Source organism: Genypterus blacodes, unplaced genomic scaffold (genome assembly GCF_046128005.1).
Source record: "Genypterus blacodes isolate CSIRO-AG114 ecotype Tasmania unplaced genomic scaffold, CSIRO-AGI_Gbla_v1 ptg000053l_1, whole genome shotgun sequence".
NCBI lineage: Eukaryota > Metazoa > Chordata > Actinopteri > Ophidiiformes > Ophidiidae > Genypterus > Genypterus blacodes.
In genome coordinates, this window is record NW_027466865.1 from 1,492,430 (window position 1) to 1,512,500 (window position 20,071).

General features: G+C 43.2%; 2 protein-coding genes across 3 annotated transcripts; both read left to right on the forward strand.

The window, feature by feature from the left end:
* The first annotated feature begins 45 nt into the window (after positions 1 to 45).
* Positions 46 to 10,055, forward strand: ercc8 (excision repair cross-complementation group 8). The gene is made up of 12 exons (XM_076150872.1): positions 46 to 409; positions 772 to 867; positions 1,253 to 1,354; positions 1,811 to 1,934; positions 3,022 to 3,103; positions 4,153 to 4,221; positions 4,560 to 4,626; positions 5,218 to 5,321; positions 6,085 to 6,209; positions 7,138 to 7,335; positions 8,681 to 8,776; positions 9,214 to 10,055. Exons 1-12 carry the CDS (start codon positions 333 to 335, stop codon positions 9,277 to 9,279), a joined length of 1,206 nt encoding a protein of 401 aa, XP_076006987.1. The 5' UTR covers positions 46 to 332; the 3' UTR covers positions 9,280 to 10,055.
* Positions 10,056 to 10,364: 309 nt separating this feature from the next.
* Positions 10,365 to 15,868, forward strand: elovl7a (ELOVL fatty acid elongase 7a). Of its 2 annotated transcripts, XM_076150621.1 has the most exons (8): positions 10,365 to 10,500; positions 12,517 to 12,592; positions 12,678 to 12,868; positions 13,715 to 13,795; positions 13,906 to 13,962; positions 14,063 to 14,168; positions 14,274 to 14,410; positions 14,497 to 15,868. In XM_076150621.1, the coding sequence occupies exons 2-8, from the start codon at positions 12,529 to 12,531 to the stop codon at positions 14,743 to 14,745; spliced, it is 885 nt and encodes a 294-aa protein (XP_076006736.1). In that variant the 5' UTR covers positions 10,365 to 10,500; positions 12,517 to 12,528; the 3' UTR covers positions 14,746 to 15,868. The 2 variants fall into 2 exon arrangements, with proteins under 2 accessions (XP_076006736.1, XP_076006737.1); XM_076150622.1 differs by lacking the exon at positions 12,678 to 12,868.
* Positions 15,869 to 20,071: the final 4,203 nt, after the last annotated feature.

The window sequence follows — 20,071 nt, forward strand, 5'->3', positions numbered from 1 at the left end:
ACGGTGGCTGTTAAACAGCCAATGACCGCGTTTGTCTTAGAAACGATAGTGCGTCAAACATGGCCGCTCGTTGCGTTGTAGCTGCGAAGCTAAATTTAAATTCCTTGCGCTACTGAATAAAAGTGTAAATTGTAATGCAATAAGATCACAACAGTGTTTTTTGTCAAAAAGAAGACGCTTTCAGTGGTTTTGCGTGTTTGAAGTGGGAAGCAAAGTGTCTGTGATTGGATTAAACCTTCGCCGCACTGCAGACACCATGCTAGCCTCTGCCCTCAGGTAGCTAAAAATAAAGAATCCAAAACAAATCGAGAGCATTTCTGTGTGTCTGAGCCATGTTGGGCTTCCTCTCAGCCAGACAGGCTGGGCTTGACGATCCTCTGCGTCTGAGACGAGCCGAGTCAACCAGAAGGTGAGACATTACAGTTGTGTGTAGACACACTTAACCCAGATGTTTCTGTGTGTTCAACCAGCAAATACACGTTAACAAATGTCTGCTTCTTTTTCTCATATCCATCGATTCAAACATATATTATTGTGTTTTTAAGCCTAGTCAATGATCACAGTTGGCATTGTCAGAACAAATGATTTAAAATGTGAATCGTTGCGACGTGTCTACCTTTCACTGTGTGTTATTACAACATGTTTCTGCTGCAACAGTTCTATGTCCCCAACATGCATTTGATATATTTCACTATTATCTTAAATGGAGCTTTATTTCAATTTGAATTAATGAATATTTGTGTCCCCTTGTTCTCTTTCTTCATTACACAGGGTCCTCAGTCTGACACTGAATCCTGACAGAGATGTGGATAGAATCCATGGAAACGGCGTCAACTCCATTGACATCGAAGTGGTGGAGGGCAGATAGTAATGACATCTATTCCTGATTTACTACCACTGTTCCACTGATGTTCCTCTACTCACTATAGCTTTTTAAACGTATATTTTGCCCAGGTGCTACAGTTCGATTAATGTCCAGTTTTCACCACTGGCTCCAATACTGAATTGAATACTATAACAATACTACAACAATATATATTTTTGTTGATACTGTAACAGTGTAGAAGCTGCTGATGTCAGTTGAAGCTGTGAATGTAATCAGACTTTCTTACGCATTGGCTTGAGTGGTAACGTGGCTAAACAAACATGAGCCCAAAGGCTAAAAACTGGATTCTAGATGCTTGTAGAAGAAGAAGTAGTCATAAGTACAGTCTTTCAGCAGTGTGTGAAGTCAACCCTCTCTGTTGTTCAGTATGTTATCTGGAGGTGCAGATGGAGTGATCGTCGTCTATGACCTGGAGAACTTCAGTGGGAAACCACAGTACACTTGCAAGGCCGTCTGCACAGTCGGCAGGTGACTTTTTGTTCCTTTACTCTTCCTATCCTCTAGGGGGTAGTATTGTGCTGAGATGTTACATGGCCATGTCATTGTTAAAATGCTGAAAGCTTAGTTTTCATGCTACATTCACACTGCTGGTGAAAGTGACCCAAATCTGATTTCTTTCCCTCTCTTATGTTATTCAGAGTTTTCTCTTCTTTCTTTGTTACCGCTCAAATTCTGATCATCTGACAACGCAACAGAATTCATGATACTGTGCTTTAGGTGGAGAACAGCAGCTAAGGAAGTTTTCACGTTTTTCACATCAGTTTTATAACAGAGGACGTGTGAATGTAGCTTTTTTTTTTTTACAGACATAATCCCCACCATCACCTACTGATTATATTTTGAATACGCACGATGTGTAGTAGAATATTTATGTGGAAACCTTGTCATTTTTCTTTACATTTCATTTTCCTTTTATTTATGTAGGTCTAGCCCCTATGTGCACAAATTCAGCGTGGAGACAGTCCAGTGGTATCCATATGACACAGGCATGTTTGTGTCCAGCTCCTTTGACAAAACCATGAAGGTGTGGGACACTGAGACGCTGAAGGTGAGGAATGCTGATGACTGACACATTTAACAAGTTTATTGTGCATATATTGAAAGTTTATACAGTTAATAAACTTTCAACAAAGAGATTGATTTGCTGATCCGGTAGCTGTTCCCTGTAGCTCCACCACCCTGTCCTCTCTTCACCCTGTCCCTTCCTCTGGTTCTTATTTTCTGCTTCATGCTTTCTACCTTTCTATACCGCCTCGTCCCATATGGCAGGCTGTTGCGCCGTGCTAGAGTTACACTGGCATCACGGTTACCTCAAGAGGTCAGGGAGGGGACAGAGGGAAAAAAAAGCCAACAACCTCGCCAACCTTCTCATTTATGTCATGTTGGCGTTTCTTCCACTGTTTGCCTCAGTCATCAACACACACAAACACACTCATTGCTACTGAATGATTGATTCTTGTTGTGTGTGTTTGTATATGTGTGGTATTTTCATGCAAACAGAGCCTCCTCTGTGTGTGTGTGAGCGCGTTGGCTCAGTCCATGTTTGTGCTGGCACACGCTGGCAGATGGACACTGAGAGGCTTTTTATATTTGCAGGAGAATTTGCATTGTAACTGCCAGTGCTGCTTGGGTGCATTGCCTCCATGCCCTCCTTCACCCACTTACGTTTGAAGCCCCCTTATGCAAATGTGGATGGATTTATAGCACTTTGATGTTTCTAATGGCTTAATATTTGTAACTTTACAAAAATCAAATGGACAGACTATCGGACAACAGTAAAACCCAAACAAAATGGTTTTATACAGACAAATAATTGCCATCACAGCAAGTATCCACTTACCTTTGACCACTAAAAGTAGATGGATGCTTGCATTACAGACAGGTGATATTTGACCTAAAATTGTGCTCTTAATTTTCCCCTTTTTCACTTGATAGCATATTTAAAGAAAAAAATATTATAACCTTTAATTTGATCTCTTATGTAATTATCTATCATCTTTAAAAGTTTGAGACAAAGCTATATATTTGATCATAAATAGATTTTATTCAACACACACACACACACACACACACACACACACACACACACACACAGCTGATTGTTCATTTTTGTTTGTCTTTCTGGGATTCTTTAGCCTGCTGATGTCTTTGAGTTTGATGGAAATGTCTACTGCCACCACTTGTCCCCCATCGCTAGGAAGCACAGTCTTGTTGCAGGTATATATGTGTGTGTATGTGTGTGCTTGTGTGTGTTCAGAACTTGCTTTTTCTGCCTTTTAGCATCTCTCCAGGCAGTTAACTAGGTGTGTCCCCACAGCACAACCCATACCCCACACTTACCCAGATAATTTACAATTTGACATGTAACCGGGGGGATTAGAGGGTAAAAGTTGTGTTTGACAAGTGCAAAAAAAATGGTAGGAATCTAGGTGCTTGTCAACCTGCCACCCAACTGGCCCAACAGGTTACTCATACCTACTCACCCACTGTACAGGCGCACTGGTGCTCCCGTCCCATTGACAAATGTCAGTGTGGCACACCTGCTGCTAAGCTAGAAACAGTCTGTGCATCCATCACTCAGTAGTTGGAGATACCTGTGAAACAGGTTGCAAAAATCTTGTCTTTCATAATTTCTAGGACGACTTAAGGAAAAATGCTTGTGAAAAATAATAATGTCTACATTCACCATAATTTACCTTCTTCCTCCACTCCCTCAAGTATATGCTGGGCGTGTTATCAGTGGAATGTATCATCATCATGTTATCATATTTACCACGCCTTATCTTTACATACCTGCAACTCCAGTTTATCTCTTTTTAACCTCTTCTTTCAGTGTATACATGTTTATCGCTTTATGTTTTTAGATTTGCCTGATTATTAATAATATGTTTATGTCCAACCCTTAAAAAAAGTGTAAATGTAAGATACATTTAGACTTTATTTATGTCTTTGACAACCGATCCTAATTGACATAAGGCTATATGCATATCAGGTCATCAGCATCAGAAAAGTCAGTCATCAGTAACCTCGCATTAATAATTGAGTTCTAACTGCTTGTATAAAAAGGCCTCTTAATCAGTTTGAGAGTGACAGCAGGCTCCAGTGCTGTGGTTTGTATTGTTGGTGGTGGGGTGACCCTTTTGTTTATATCTGGATCACATGTACCTATACATTACACCAGCAAAAACAAATCAATCAGAACAGTCTTTTGCACAGATTTCTCTTCTTCTATGTTCTCAGCTGTCACTTTGTCTCTGCCCTTTCAGTTGGTACCACAAACCCTAAAGTGCAGCTGTGTGACCTGAAGTCGGGCTCTCGCATTCACATCCTCCAGGGTAAATGAACTACACACTACAAATACACACTCATTCAGTATATTTACACACATATCCCAGTCTCATTTCGATTTTTCGGATGTGTTGTTTACATGATATTTAGAGAAGCTTTAATATTCATATTCCTGTAGGCAGGTTAAGGCAAGGCAAGTGTCTGTGCAGGTGTGTTTTGACTTCACTCTCACCTGTGCGTGATTTGTCTGTTTGACAGTAATGAAATATGAGAATGACGTGGACTTATTCAACCTTTCCCTCCCATTCCCCTAAATGTATTACCTTGTTTGTCATTGTTGATGCCGCTATAAATGTTTGAAGGGTTACTCTACCTTCCCCCTCAGGTCACAGAGCAGAGGTCCTGTCTGTGCAATGGTCACCTAGATACGAGCACATCTTGGCCACTGCCAGGTAGGTTCCATCCTTTCTGTGAGACTTTGGCTGCTTTGTTTACCAAAGAGCTTAACCTGCCAGTTCCACCATGTTGCATCCTGGTATTTCTTGTCACCTCACTTCACGACCATCTGGCCACATTGGCAACCCGAGTCAAGGATAATGGCGCAACATTGCGAGTAGATAGGCAATGTGGCCTTTTACCCGGATTTGTCAGAATAGCATATGGTAGATAGAGTCCCCACCTGCGCTACGCTGCATTACACTGGCTAATTAATCCATTGGGATCAGTGTGTCGTTCTCCCTTTAGGCTGTAAGGGATTTAGAAAACAACTGAAGGAAAGGTATACAGTACTTATAAGTATGTGATATTCTATTATGGAGCAGCATGTTAAATCCCAACTGACATACTTGTCTTTAAAAACAAACACTGGTGCTATGGATATGCGCTGAAGCACATGAGCCTGAGCTCTGCATACACAGTAAATCCTATTATTTCACATGATGAACATGATTTTATTAAGTTAGGATCTTCACAAATCACCACAAGGCACTAAACAAACAAACAAACAAATAAAAATATATCCTGAATTTTTCTTTCTTTCTTAGTGCAGACAGTAAGGTGAAAGTATGGGATGTGCGTCGGGCTTCCGGTTGTCTCTTCACTTTGGACCAGCACAACGGGGACAAGTCCAAAGCCTCCTCTGAGGCAGGTAATGCCATCTCTCCCCTCCCCCTCATTTCCACTGCCCGTAGTTTTCCTTGAAGGCAAGCGGGTTTTAACTCAGCAGAAGTTTTACCCTTTTGTTTGGAGGAGACACACACACACACACACACAGCGGGACATGGGGACAGAAAAGGCTGTCAGGCTGCTTGTTGGAGTCTCAACTGGCAGAATTATAGTGCAGGCCTGAGTTTTCACTAATGTGCCTCATCATCCTGTCACATTCCTGCCCATTTTCTTCTACCACATCAATGTAGAACCTACTATAACTGCAAATGCAAATACATTATGCCTACACTGAATACCAGCTATAGAAGCAGAGGTGGGGGCCGACATGAATTTAGAACCATAGACGCTTGTGTATAGCTATGTCTTGATGTGGATTATACCATCATTTGAATAGTTTCCGTCACTGCCAGTCTCCATTGGCTGAAATGGGAATTTCAAATTGCTTGTGGAAATTAAATTAAGCTATGATTATAATAAATAGATTGGGACGCACATCTGTGTTTCAATAGGGCGTAATAAAATGATCATTCTGTCAGCTGTGATGTCTAATAAGTGTAATTTGTGGTGTTGTTTTTGTTTGAGCAAAGGCGACAAAAAAGGAAACTTACAATGAGACCTCTATCAGCAAAACAAGCAAAGACATTTGAACAGCACCTGCACCAACAAAGAAGAAGGGAGAAAATGACAGCATGGACATGACACGCAGTCTTATGTTCTCACCTGTGATACCTGTCTCTTAACAGTGAACACAGCCCATAATGGCCGAGTGAATGGCCTGTGCTTTACAGGCGACGGCCTCTACCTCCTCACGGCGGGGACCGATGACCGCATGAGACTGTGGAATAGCGCCACTGGAGAAAACACACTGGTAAGTTGTACCGAATGTGTGAGTGTGGGTGCAAACACAGCTTACACACCAGGCCCGTATAACCCACCAGGTTGACAAGCAAGTTACATTTAGGTTTAGGTGGTGTGTTGGTTTGTTTTATAGAGGAGAGGCAGGCGAACATGAGCTTGACCTCACTCTCAGCTATGCCTTTTTAGTTTTCAGCTTTCATTAAGTGCTCATTAACGGTTTCAGTAGCCTCTTGTTTGCTCTTGATAGAGCCCTACACCCTCCCGCTCCACACAAAACAAGCCCACCCTCAGAGAAACCTAACCCGCTCCCACAGCCGGCCATGTAATTGCCCCGGGCTCTCCTGTTCTAATTTCCTGCTCTGTTGCTTCTTGCTGTGGTTGCCATGGCGGGCATGTTTTCATTTCAGGTTGCTGTACAGCCAGTGGCGCTAAAGTGGTATGGCTTTCTCTCCCGGGCCGGGATGATGATGGTGTAGTTTGAATTCTTGATGAATCCAGTAGAGACATTGTGTTCGGTGCATATTACGATCTGTGAAGAGAAAATTCATCAGAGGCTGACGGCACACTGACCAGACCCAGGCCGGTGTCATTGTCTTTGGCCTGAAATGCATCTACAGTGTTTAACCTCCCCACTGTGTAGTAAAACAATATTATGAAAATGAAAAATCATTATATTATTGCTTCGGTTTGAACTCAGCATCCGGTTTAATTTATATTTGAACATATTCATTCATATATAATGTAAAACTGGAAAAAAGCTTATATTTCTAGATAAGCAAAAGATTAGATGAAGCAGCAGGGGCAGGTTCATCAATATTATATTTAGAAACACTCATGACGGCAGCTTTTCCTACAATCTCTCTACCTCCTTCTTTTCAAACAGGCTACATCTGTCTCTCGGTCTGAACACTCTGCTCTCTGCTCTGTCGTCCCTTCAGGTAAATTACGGGAAAGTGTGCAACGAGAGTCGCAAGGGGTTGAAGTTCACGGTGTCACGCGGCTGCAGCCCGGAGTTTGTGTTTGTGCCGTGTGGAAGCTCAGTGGCAGTGTACGGCCTCCACACGGGAGAGCTGGTCACTATGCTCAGGGGCCACTACAACAATGTGGACTGCTGCCAGCTCCACCCCGACTACCAGGTTAGACTCAGCAAGAGTATTGATTGCGTAATGTCTCCATATGTCTTTTTATGCCACCATACTGCTCTTCTCGCCATTAGTTTGTGCACTGCTGCACAACTTTTCTGTTTCTGCTCATCTTGACAGTCAACGTCTTGGAGAATGTATGTCGGTGACTCATCTGTCCGCACTGTTTCTCTTTTTCTTTCTTCAGGTATTGTGGTGTTGTTACAGCAGTCACGGCTATGAGATGTGTGCAGTGTGGAGAGATCACATAGTAACATTCACATCCCCGAACTATACGGAGCTACTATCAATGCAAATACAATGCGTGATGGTGTCGGTGCTCTCAGCTGTCTGTGACTCGCCATTATTTACTGCTACAGGAAGTCAGGTGGAGGTTTATTTATTGCACTGCGTTTCCGCTTTATGTGTTGGCAGGGACACTAGTCACACAGACGTGGCCACTTTACTTTCAGTATTGCCTGTGAGTGACATACTTTTGTTGATGCTTGTTGGCCTCGTAAAACGGGATTGTCAAAAATACGTCATTTGTTAAGTGTTTGGATGTGTGTGTTGTTATTTCATCTCAGCCATGTAGGCCTGTACCTCTGAGTCAAGCCTGGATGTATTGATATTTGAGAGTAAAAAATGATAATTACTCAGGGGCTAATTGTTTGAAAGGAAAACCGAATTCTATATTTTTGGAAGGTTTCTTTATGCCTGAGTGCTGGTGATGATCGAACACATTCATATTGTTTGCCAGTAATGCCACATAGAGATTTACTAGGTTCCCAGCACCAAAAAGCAAGTTTACACAACATATTTACTCCTGTCATTTTATTTGAGGCATAATCTTAAGTGTCTCTTTCATGCCTTAAAAAAATGTGCATATGAATTGTTGAGACACACCTTAATGATCAAGTTCCTTTTAGGAATAAACAATGGTCCTTGAAGCAGGCACATATCTGGCACACACTCTTGTTATGAGCTCATCTCAGCGCAGCATTTGTATGAGTAACGCGATAAAAGAATGTAGCTTAGCAGCATGTCACCGTGTAGACACAGGAAAGAACACACGGCCCTGAAAATGCTTTACTCTCCTTTCATTCCTTTCAGTTGATGTAATTACACTGAATAGTCCAACGACACAGACAGAATCTCCCATGGGTGCACTTGTTCTGTTGACAGTTGAAGCTTATTAATTATCATTGGCCCTCGCTGCATCTCTTGTTAGGGTGGGTTTCTGTGGTGCTGATGTCATTGTTTGCAGATGCGTGAAGGTGAAGGCAACGCTGCACTATCAGCGCTTTTTGCATTTCCTGTGTGGGTTGCTTTTATTAACAAAATGTCTTTCCCTATGTAGGAGCTGTATAGTGGAGGTAAAGACTGTAACATCCTGGCATGGGTCCCTGTCCTTCGCCCCACAGATGTGGAAGAGGAGTCACAGGGTGCAAAAGCGGTACGAGCTGTAACGACACGAAATGAGACATGGAAATGAAGTATTAAGAGCAGATTATGGATTCAGATTGTTTATGCTCTGTCCCTCTCTCTCTCAGTCTCTCTCTCTCTCTCTCTCTTCCTCTCTCTCTGGATCTAATAACAAAGATTGTATTTCAAGTATGTTGTCTTGCTTCTCCTTTACTGCCAAGCCCACAAAACAATAATCTCATGAATCAATGTGTTCATGGGAGAATAGACATGTAAGTTATGCATGGTGAGGAATATCAATTATGACACATCCGTTCTACCTGTCGCACGGTGATGATGCACGTACGTACAGAAAATCCACACTGCACGTCATGCTGCTAGGTGGTGTGACGTGGTGAGATTGGAGTTTAAGTAATTGGTGTATCTTAGTTTGGATTGCAGATTGAGGTGTGTGTTTGTTGGTTGCAGGGTGCTGCTGTCCCGTCCTCGGTGAACCCGGCACTCCAAGATGCATGGAGCAGCGATGAAGACTAACGAAATTTGTCAGAATTGACCGGTCCAGGATTTCAGTATGCTTGAAGATGAATCTAAATTATATTTTGAATAATTGTCTGTTTCTATGAATGCACAGTGTTCCTCATCTTTTGTACATTTGATTTGTTGATTTTATTGGTATTAAAAGCCAATTTGTTTTCAGCAAGTTTCATGTACACGACGTCCCCATAACCTATTCCACACTGTATTTATATGATCTCATGATATTCATGAGTGAGGCTGCTGTTGTTTGTACATTTCACTTTTTGAGAGCAGCACCTGTGCTTTCAGAGTTGAGCCTGTGGTGTGGCTCCTGTCTTTCAGTGTGTGTGTTTTTAATGCCATTGAAGTGAGACTAATGGACATCTGCACGTGGGAGTAACCACACACTCAAACACACACACACACACACTATTGTCACTCTTGTCATTTCTGGGTCACTTTGAAGTTGTTGATGTTCAGCTGTCTGTCAGTACCTGCAGAAACCAGCAGTGGGGGCTGAGATTGAAACTAAAACACTAGTCTCTCTCTCGCTCTCTCTCTGTGTCTCTCTCTCTCTCTCTCTCTCTCTCTCTCTCTCTCTCTCGCCCCCGCCCCCCTCCCCCCTGTTTTGTTTACAAGGCTTACCCAAAACACAAATAACAATAAGGAGTATTGCAGTGATCATTCTCTGAGAAAGTGAACCAACTTATCAAGCACAACCAGAAATATGTGACATATCTTTTTAAATTCCCCTTACCAAACACTAACTCCCCTATCATGTAATTGTAGTCAGTTTATCTCCTTCAAAAACCTCTGAAATGTCTTGAATTCATTTTTTTTGTAATATTTAAAAAAAAATATATAATCCAAAAACTGAGATTGTGTTTTGGTTTCAGAGAGGAATCATTGCTGGGTTTCCCACCGAAACCAGGCATTGATTGTGCATGAATGGGACCGGTTGTGTCAAAATCTTGACATTGTCTCCGTCGGTGAGAAAGGATGAGACATCATTAAAAATGTGGATATAGTCGTTGGACCACAATGTGTCCAATCAGAGAGCGAGGAGGCCCGCAGGAGCCTGAGCTCCGCCCCGGGGCCGGAGGCTAAAGGAGGCTAGAGGAGGAGCGCATTAGGAGGCCGCGCACACCTGGAGACGAGACGCAGGTGACCTGGAGACGCATTTACGGGCAATCTGACGGGCAACAAGGAGTCTTACGGAGTACCAGCCGGTTGTTGAAGGTAAGTGCCTCTGTGATTGAAGAGTTGAGACGTCAAGGAGCACTGTGAAGTCCAGCGAAGCGTTAAAAGTGTTATCAAACAGTGGAGGGATGCCGCCGAGTGTCTGCGGTCGTCCGTTACATTTCCAGCCGATGAGCTGAACAGCTTTTAAAATTTTATTTTCATCAGTCCCCGGTGTGTCGTGTAAAGCTGACGCGGCCCGTAGAAACAAATGTTACCGTAATCCCTAGAATGCTGCGTTCAAATGTTGAAAAGATAATAAAAGATTCAATTGTTTAATTGAATCTTCTTCCACTCACTCTGACTTCGGCCTGGTATGAAGTGATTCATGTTAGTGGAAATGTGGTGCAGATGAGTTCAATGTCAAGTTGTTTCATAAGCAACACCCGCTGTAAGCAACTGCACCACGTAGACTAAACTAAACCAATCATCCAGCCATTTGGTCTCAATTAGAATTGGACCAGTATACCAATATCGGTGCCTTTTGGAATGCTTTGGAATACACTTAACTACGGCTTGAACAATTTAAGTTGCGTCAATTAGGATGTCCTGTGAAGGTGTGTCATGTCCTTTGGTAACACGTCAGTCACACTTCACCCACTGTCCCACCCACCTGGGCTCTGTCGAAATGCTTTATTGCTCACAGGTAGACACTCCTAGCTAGACAAACCTGTTTTAGGTGGCTCATGGTCAGAATGTTTCTCACTGGAGGTGATGGTGGCAGCCATGTGGTGTGTCTTGAACTTCAATTACACACACTCGCACAAACAAACAATTACCAACGGCCTGTGAAAGTGGAATTCCCGTTGGTAATCACCAACACGGATGCGTTTGTTTGAGCTCAGCATACCTGAATGTGGCAAGTGAGAATTTGGCATCCCATTGGCACACTTCCTTTTACTACAGAGACGTTGTATAAACCTGCCTGACCACTCAGTGCAAACAATGGATACTGACAGCAGCACACCCGAGGAAAATCCCAGCTTTGCCACCCGGGGGACTCGAATGGAGAGGAGTTTGGTTGGTAAACTACACTGGGATGGTTTGTTCTTGTCGGCCCAGTTTGAGAATGCACCACCAGCCTACACCTGATGGCCTGATAAGATTGTCATGGGTGGAAGTATGTGAGCAGCTCTTATCGGCGCGGATTGTTTCTCTCAGCATCTCCAGAGCAGCAGTGCCACCTAGCGGTCATATCTAGTCACGTTGAGTTTCTGAGATATTTATCTTTTTTTCTCCCTTCACATATTCAGCACTTAAACCATTTAACTCACTTTATTGATGGAAAAACTATGTTCAAGGAGTTTTTCTGTCTTTGGTGGTTCCATTTGGCAGTAAGAGTACAAGTAAAGTGTTGCGTTTTATCTCTAAAGCATTCAAATGGAGCACTGCGCATCAAAACCCACATTGTGTTGCAACTGGTCACCTCGGTCCTTTGCCGCAACTCCACAGTGACCCACACTGACAGCGGCCCATTGTCCTTCCTATACACTCTTGGCTTTGTCATTGCAGTGGTGTGTGTGTGTGTGTGTGTGTGTGTGTGTGTGTGTGTGTGTGTGTGTGTGTGTGTGTGTGTGTGTGTGTGTGTGTGTGTGTGTGTGTGTGTGTGTGTGTGTGTGTGTGTGTGTGTGTGTGTGTGTGTGTGTGTGTGTGTGTGTGTGTGTGTGTGTGTGTGTGTGTGTGTGTGTGTGTGTGTGTGTGTGTGTGTGTGTGTGTGTGTGTGTGTGTGTGTGTGTGTGTGTGTGTGTGTGTGTGTGTGTGTGTGTGTGTGTGTGTGTGTGTGTGTGTGTGTGTGTGTGTGTGTGTGTGTGTGTGTGTGTGTGTGTGTGTGTGTGTGTGTGTGTGTGTGTGTGTGTGTGTGTGTGTGTGTGTGTGTGTGTGTGCGCGCGCGCGCGCATTTGTTGGGAGCTCTTGACAAATTGATGCTTGACTTTATGTTGTTTATTTTTCATTTTTGGCCACCTCACTTTCTGCTATTGGGCAAAAATCACTGACTTGGTTCTATGTGACTTGCAGGATCTTGGCGAGATGGAGTTTGGCAGCATAAAGTCGTCCGTGGCGCTCCTTTACGATGGGTTCATCCAAAACGCAGGTGAGTCCCCGAGCCTACAGCGCCTCTCAGCAGGACTTCTGTGTGCATGGACACTCACAAACTTCTCAACATACTTCTGTTGCAGACGCGCGGGTGGAGAACTGGTTTTTTATGTCGTCGCCTGTCCCCCAAAGTTTAATCATCATCATGTACATTTACTTTGTCACGTCGCTGGGGCCGTGGATTATGGAGAATCGCAAAGCCTTAGACCTCAAAGGAGTTCTCATAGTCTACAACTTCGGTGTGGTGGCTGTGTCGGTCTACATGGCCTATGAGGTGGGTCCAGAAGACATTTCTCTGTAGATGTAGAAAGTGAGGAGGAGGTGGCTGTTGGTGCCGCTCTCCTCCCATGTTTGCCCTTCATCAGCTCTTCACCCGCCTTCTTGTTTTCCAGCATTGCACATCTGGGTGGCCGCAGTCATTGATTGAACGTGAGCTGTGTGTGTGTGTTCCCCACGCCGTTGTGCACATTGCGAAGAACTCAGGCGTCACAGTCTTGCGACACTTCTCACCCCAGCGCGTTTCCTGTTGAACGTGTTCTGAACAGAACCAGGAAAAACTTGAATTTGCTTTTCACGCAGACAATGGGGAAGTCTGTTAGGTGGAGGCACGCCAACGCATTTACGTACACCCGATACTCCACAATTCATTCTTTGACTTGTTGCCATGTATGAGGTAGCCTGATCTGATCTTTTGAACCAGATTAGCAGGTGCGATTTCCTCATCCCAGTACATCATCGTCATCTCAGGGCAACATCAACACGGTTTATCAGTAGCCAGCGTCTGACTCGTTCCTTATTCGGAGTGACTGTTTTCACGAACAGTCCTTTGATTGTAACCATGGCAGCATCTGATCAACCCCGAAATTGGCCTTGTGACTTATTTCTGATGCCTCAACCCCGAAATTGGCCTTGTGACTTATTTCTGATGCCTCAATTCTTACCCTGATCTCGGTAGTACGTATTTCTTCTCCGAGCCGATAAATACTGTGTCGACCTGTAATGTTGACTCAGGTCTGCAAATTGGGCGTGCGTTAACGTCTCGAGGAGTTGACTGTTATTAAATGCTTAAAAATGTTAGGAAAAGTAAGGAATGTATTTATCCGTGTTCCTGGTTCTCTAGTTTGTGATGTCAGGATGGGGAACAGGATACTCCTTCCACTGCGATCTGGTCGACTACACCGACTCGCCCCAGGGTATGAGGGTAAGGTTCCATTTTGCCGCCTGGGCTCTAACGGGAGATCTTAATTGAATCTGTGCATGATGTCATGTCTTTGGAATCGCCTCTAACGTGCTCCCTGCTGTCTCCTCTAGATGGCGGCAGTGTGCTGGCTTTACTACTTCTCCAAGTTCATTGAGATGTTGGACACGGTAAGTGCACGTTCCGATGCAGACGGAAGCGTGCGCGCGTGCGTGCGTGCGTGCGTGCGTGTGTGTGTGCAGTCTCTAAACATGTCCTTTGCACTTTCAGATCTTCTTTGTGCTGAGGAAGAGGAATAACCAGGTGACATTTCTCCACGTCTACCATCACTCCATCATGCCGTTCACCTGGTGGTTTGGGGTTCGTTTTGCTGCAGGTACAGGATTCCGCTTGACTAAGCAACAATTGTTTTCCATCATGTATGCTTATTTGGTTCTGCGTGATTGCTGATATATTCCCTCCATCTCACGCCCTGTTGCAGGAGGTATGGGAACATTCCACGCCCTGCTCAACTGCGTCGTCCATATTTTCATGTATTCGTACTACGGCCTGACGGCCCTGGGCCCCAACTATCAGAAGTTCCTGTGGTGGAAGAAGTACCTCACTACCATCCAGCTGGTACGCCCATTAGACTGAGTAAGTGTAAAATAAAAGCCTGTGGGTGAAATGACTCAACCCCTCCTTTCTTTGTCCCTCCTTCCCAGATCCAGTTCGTCATGGTAACCAGCCACATCTCCCAGTACTTCTTCATGAACAACTGCCCCTACCAGTTCCCCGTCTTCGTCTACATCATCGGCATGTACGGGCTGATTTTCCTGTTCCTTTTCCTCAACTTCTGGTACCACGCCTACACCAAAGGCAAGCGGCTGCCTAAGGTGCTGCAGGCTCAGACGTGGGCGCACCACAGCAACGGAGTTATGAACGGAAACGCCAATCACGAAAAGGACGAGTGAATTCTGAATCTGGGCCCTCGTGTGTGTTCGGGAGGGGGCGTCGACCTCATTTATGTAAGCAAAACCACTGTGGCAGTCGACAAGATTCAACCCAAACTGCTACAGACTATTTGTAATTACTGGCAAGTGCAAAGACTATCTTTATAGAATGACCGAAGCTGTATTTAAGATGTATATTGACCCAATCTGAAGGGTTTTTTGTTTTTAATTTTACACTGAAAGCCTTCGTTCTGCTAAGGTTACTGAAATATCTCTGTTGTTGTTGTGTTGTTTTTGTAGTGAAATTTTACACTAGTGTTACTACATAGTTCAGACTTCACTGGTGTGACAGGGCCATTCACTGTAGTTACACTTCCTTAAAAAAAGATATTATATTTAACGTTCTAAAGAGTTTAACTAGGTCTAAACTGGTGTTTACTTGAGACGAGCTGTGAGCTGCTGTTGCTTCAATTTTTCAAACGGTGTTTTTGAAAGATGCTTCACAATTGTGTACTTTTTTTTTTTACTATTTAAGTGTATCATTTCTCCTCATCACGCCCTCCTCTGTGGCTCCAGGCACAGCTGCTGACGGTGCAGACATACAAGTGTAAGGACTTTGGGGTCCTGATGTACAAATTGTCCATATGACGCAATTGTTTGACAGACGCCAGAGAGGAGGGCTGACAGTCCTGTGTTTCTTGTAAGATCCAGAGCAGAGTTCAGGTCCAGGTTCAACGCTTAAAACCAAACCGGCCACATGTAGCACAGCTTCCCCTGCTGTGCGAGTATTTTGTTTCACGTGTCACAGTTCTGTACTCCAGATGGCAACACTCACGCGCTGATGTCTGGAGTAAACGTTTTGTTTTTTTATTCCTACATGGTTACGATGATCTTGGCGTTAAAGTGAATGTAACACTCTGCTCCTTTGGTGACTGAGGACCCAGGATTAACCCTGGTGTGGTTCTGGATCTACTTATTCAGAATCTATAACGCATACAGATGTGGATTAACTTTATTCTGCTCGGTGTCAGAGACCTTCTTCATTGTACTGGTTGCTTAACACAGCAAGAAATTGTGAGATGAAACATTGTATATATTGTATTTTATATGTATTTATATTGAATAAATGGCTATTGTACAACTATCTATTTGTTACTTATTTTATTGTAAAGGAACACGGCAACAGAACCAGATGAAACAATCTGCTCTGAAGCTGAAAGGGAAAGAATATCAGAAACCAGAAGAAGCATGTGCATACCATGTGATGTATTCTTAATTCTGATTGGATCTTGATTCCTGCTGTTTTCATCCGTCACTGTTGGTTGCACTGCTTTCAAAAGTCTCCAGTGTTGGTAAATGGGACGGATGTTTATATCACAGCAAACATGTACAGTATACCTAAACCTGTTCAGTGTGTGAGAAAGTGGTGCTCCGTTTACAAAGTGCATTTGATCACATTGTGAAAACCTGATGTGATTTCAATAATCCCGTTGTCCCCATCTAGTGGTAATATCTGGTCAAAGTAAATTGCTTGTCAGTATTTTAAATTTGGCTCATCTTCACTTCGTTGTTGAAATGTGGAATGCTTTTAAGCTCACAAATTCCTGCTCGAGTCAATGTTGTCTTACAAAACGTATGTTTCCTAACCAGGATACATATTATTATTTTTCTATCCAGGACCAAAATGAGAACCAGCAGATACAGGACTGACGTTTGGAATTATGGAACAATTTACTCATAAATTGTCTAAATTATTCTGTCCTGGACAGCAACATGCTGTTTTTGTTTTCGTTCCAGTACCGATTGAAAACAATTACGGTAATATAAACAAAGGCACATGGCTACTTGATATTTATAGGTCACCGAGATTACGGTGGTTAGTCTTGCCTGTAATGAGCTCCATTCACCTACAGGAGGAGCTGTTGCACAGAAATTGTTGACCCACTGAGAATTTCTGTTCCTTAAAATGATTAAGATAAGTAATTTCACGCTCTGACAGACTTCAGTATGTGGAAAACACGGTATGTCATCATCAGTAGCAGTTGTTATTGTTACTAAACAATGTTGGCAGTGTTGAAATCCAATGTCTGTTAAGATTGAGAATAAATTAGACTCACTGACAGTGCCTGATAAATAAGGCAGCAGATATGAAGCTGTAACCACTTGACAAGCTATAAATGAATGTCTATTAAATGTCTCAATTAATCAATTAATTATATGTCTATTTAATGGAATGTCCATTAATACACATCTCACTGTCATTGAGAAGGTGGAGGAGATGCTTGTTTTTTGCAAAACATTGCATGAAATGACAAAAACACATTTGTAGCTCTCGTGCCATAAATTATTCAGGATATTAAAGCACATTTCCAGAGTTTGATACAAGTAAATGTTGGAGCACAAACATTTATTTGTTTTAAAATGTACATTACATGGGTGTTTTTTTTCTCCCACTAAAGCACATTACACTTCTCCTCTTCCACAAGGAAAACAAGAAGGAAAAACCACACAGCTTGTTTTCCCTTTCCCCTCTCTCTCTCTCTCCCTCTCTCTCTCTCTCTCTCTCTCTCTCTCTCTCTCTCTCTCCCCCTGTGTATGTGTGAGAGAGAGAGTGAGGGAAGGGGAGATAACACATCACACCCAGAAATTGGGAGAACACACTGACCTTTCTTTTATATGTCAGTGTGTTCCTCTGCACATCCCAAGTGGTACATGCCACCAGCAGCCACAGAGCTTTTTATTGACTGACAATCAACTGTATGATGGTAAATATGGGAGCTTGTGATGCATAACAGCTACCTGAAGTCACATCATTTCAAATTGTACAAATGGCTTTAAGTATATAAATATAAAGTGTGACTAAGTGAAACCAATCAGCTGAACGGAGAGATGAGAGCAGGCGGAAGGATCGCAGGGAATGGATGATATCCTTCCAACATCGCCTGTCTATCTTCCAGCCATCCATGCAGATTGTAGCCATGTTTCAGTGCGAGAGGCTGGAATAATGAGGTCATTATCAGTCTCAATGTGGGAGACTGCACATCGTTTTGAATACGACTAACACAAGTGAGGCGTGTCAACGGCCGGACATGTCAGGGTTTGTCACCACGAGAACATCCATGATCTTATCATGATTTAGACCATTTAGTGTTGAAACCATGTGCACCAGAAAGCACAGCTTTTTACTCAACTACACAGCAAAGCAGTTGAAATGATGAAGAAAACCACACAAATTGTCGAGATTCGCGTTTGTAAAAACCAAAAATGTGGAAGAATATGCACTAAAATTAGTTTCTTATCAAAAGGGTCATTTGTTACATAAATACCCATCCATCCATCCATCCATAATATTAATGATAATATTCCACAAATACGTTCAGAAAGCTCAGTCAGTATTTATTCCTAATGTTTTGTATCTATATTCAATTCATTTTCAACAGCCCTGTGCTGTTTAAATGCAGTCTGATGTCATCTTTGCTCACCTCTTTATTCTCCCACAAACCCAATTATCAACATTAATTATATGTGGGAACCAGCAAATCCATTCTAGCTCATTTTCTTGCTGCCTACACGCCACATCTGATTTTCCTTCACGCTATGAAAGTGCATTAAGACATGTCTACTTCAATGGAGGGTGTCATGAAGACTTGTGAGGTTGGAGGAGTGGTGAGGCAGAGTGCCCAGAGCAGGAGGAAGATGGAATAGGTCCTGTGAGGTTGTAACTATGCCTGGAAGCCATGACACCATATCAAATCAGCATTTGAGCATTTCTGTTTCTCTCTTAGCTCTGTTCTGTTTTGATTTCATTAGTTCCGAGGCTGTTGATTGTGACCACGTGTGTCCTGAGACCTGCAGCAAACATCACCGGAACGTTTGAGTCAGGAACATTGATGAAGAAAGGAAAGTACCGACTTTGGGTCAGCACTGCTAAAGAACTCATATTCTGATTGTATTTTGGATATTTTATAGTATGATAAGATTGCCTCAACAATGAATCAATATCCCGCTTCCATCAATATGATCAGGACAGAGAGAAGCATTGATTCCATAATCATGTTTACCTGACATCACAGTGTGTGTGACCTCACAATATAACAGAAATATGAGGCACAGTGCTTTGTGTCTCTGTACCTGTATTCTGTTTTCATGCGTAGTGGCTTCAAATTAATGACGTTTGTGTGCAAATTGATTAAATTTTTGTCCACCAAAGTGCTCCTCTGTCTCTTATATCTCTCCTGGCACAGCTGGCCGAGCTGCTGCTCTGAGGTCAACCAGGTTCCTGAGCAGTGACCAGTCTAAACACGCTGTGCTGAATCACGCTGCACTTCGTCATGCAGGTCCTGCGTTTAAACTCAGTCAGCTGAACGGCTCATTCGCCCCGATTTGCTGTATTTCTAGAGGTATGGCACATACGCTTCTCCTCTGTGTTCCTGTGTTAGATGTCCTGGCTTCATTTTGTTGTGCTATAATTTGACTGAATGTGGTGTTTCTGCAGTAGAATGGGAGGAAATCAGTGTCGGGATCAGAAGAGTGAAGATAGGTTTTCTAATATATATCTATATTATATTTTTCTGGTTTGAAAATTTCTGAATGATGGTAATGTCTGTCTGTCTGTCTGTCTGTCTGTCTGTCTGTCTGTCTGTCTGTCTGTCTGTCTGTCTGCCTGTCTCTGTCTCTCTCTCTGTGTGGTGTCAGCAGCTATGGATGCACATCAGTGGAATAAATCAAGCAGTTGTGAACAGAGGGAGGTTTCCTGGCACTTATCTGGCCCACAGCAGTAGATCATCTGTCCCAAAGCTGATTTATTGATCGGCGTGTTGTTGTCTTCGGTCGAGTGAGTCTGGCTCGCGCTGTGTGTCAGCTACTGCTTCTGTGGCTGCTTTCTGTCATGTTTGCTCAGGGGGAGGCAGTAAAGAAAAGCTATTTATATCAACTGCTTTGGGTTTTTCGATTGTTCAGTGAATTTCAACTTTGTATCCTCCAAGGTTACATGTGCGCGTCTAATGTAGATCTAATGTAGATGCTTATCTGCTGACCGCTCATTAGCCCATGTAAGGAATTTTGATCTAATAGTATGAGAGTGGGACAAAGTGTACAACACCCTTTGCATTGTATTAGCATAACTCTTCCACTCCTGTGGGTTTGACAGGCCCCAGGGCCAGACAGTCACAGCAGAGTCGCTCTCTGCCTCCTGCATCCCTCCCTGCCCGTGTGCCTGTGTGCCTGGCATTTCCCCTAACATGCTGCTGCCTTGCTGCCTGTTTCCTCGCCTGCTTGCTTGCATCCCTGTCCTGATCATCAAATTGATTCTACCAATTAAATATTTATTTCAAAACAAGACATTCAC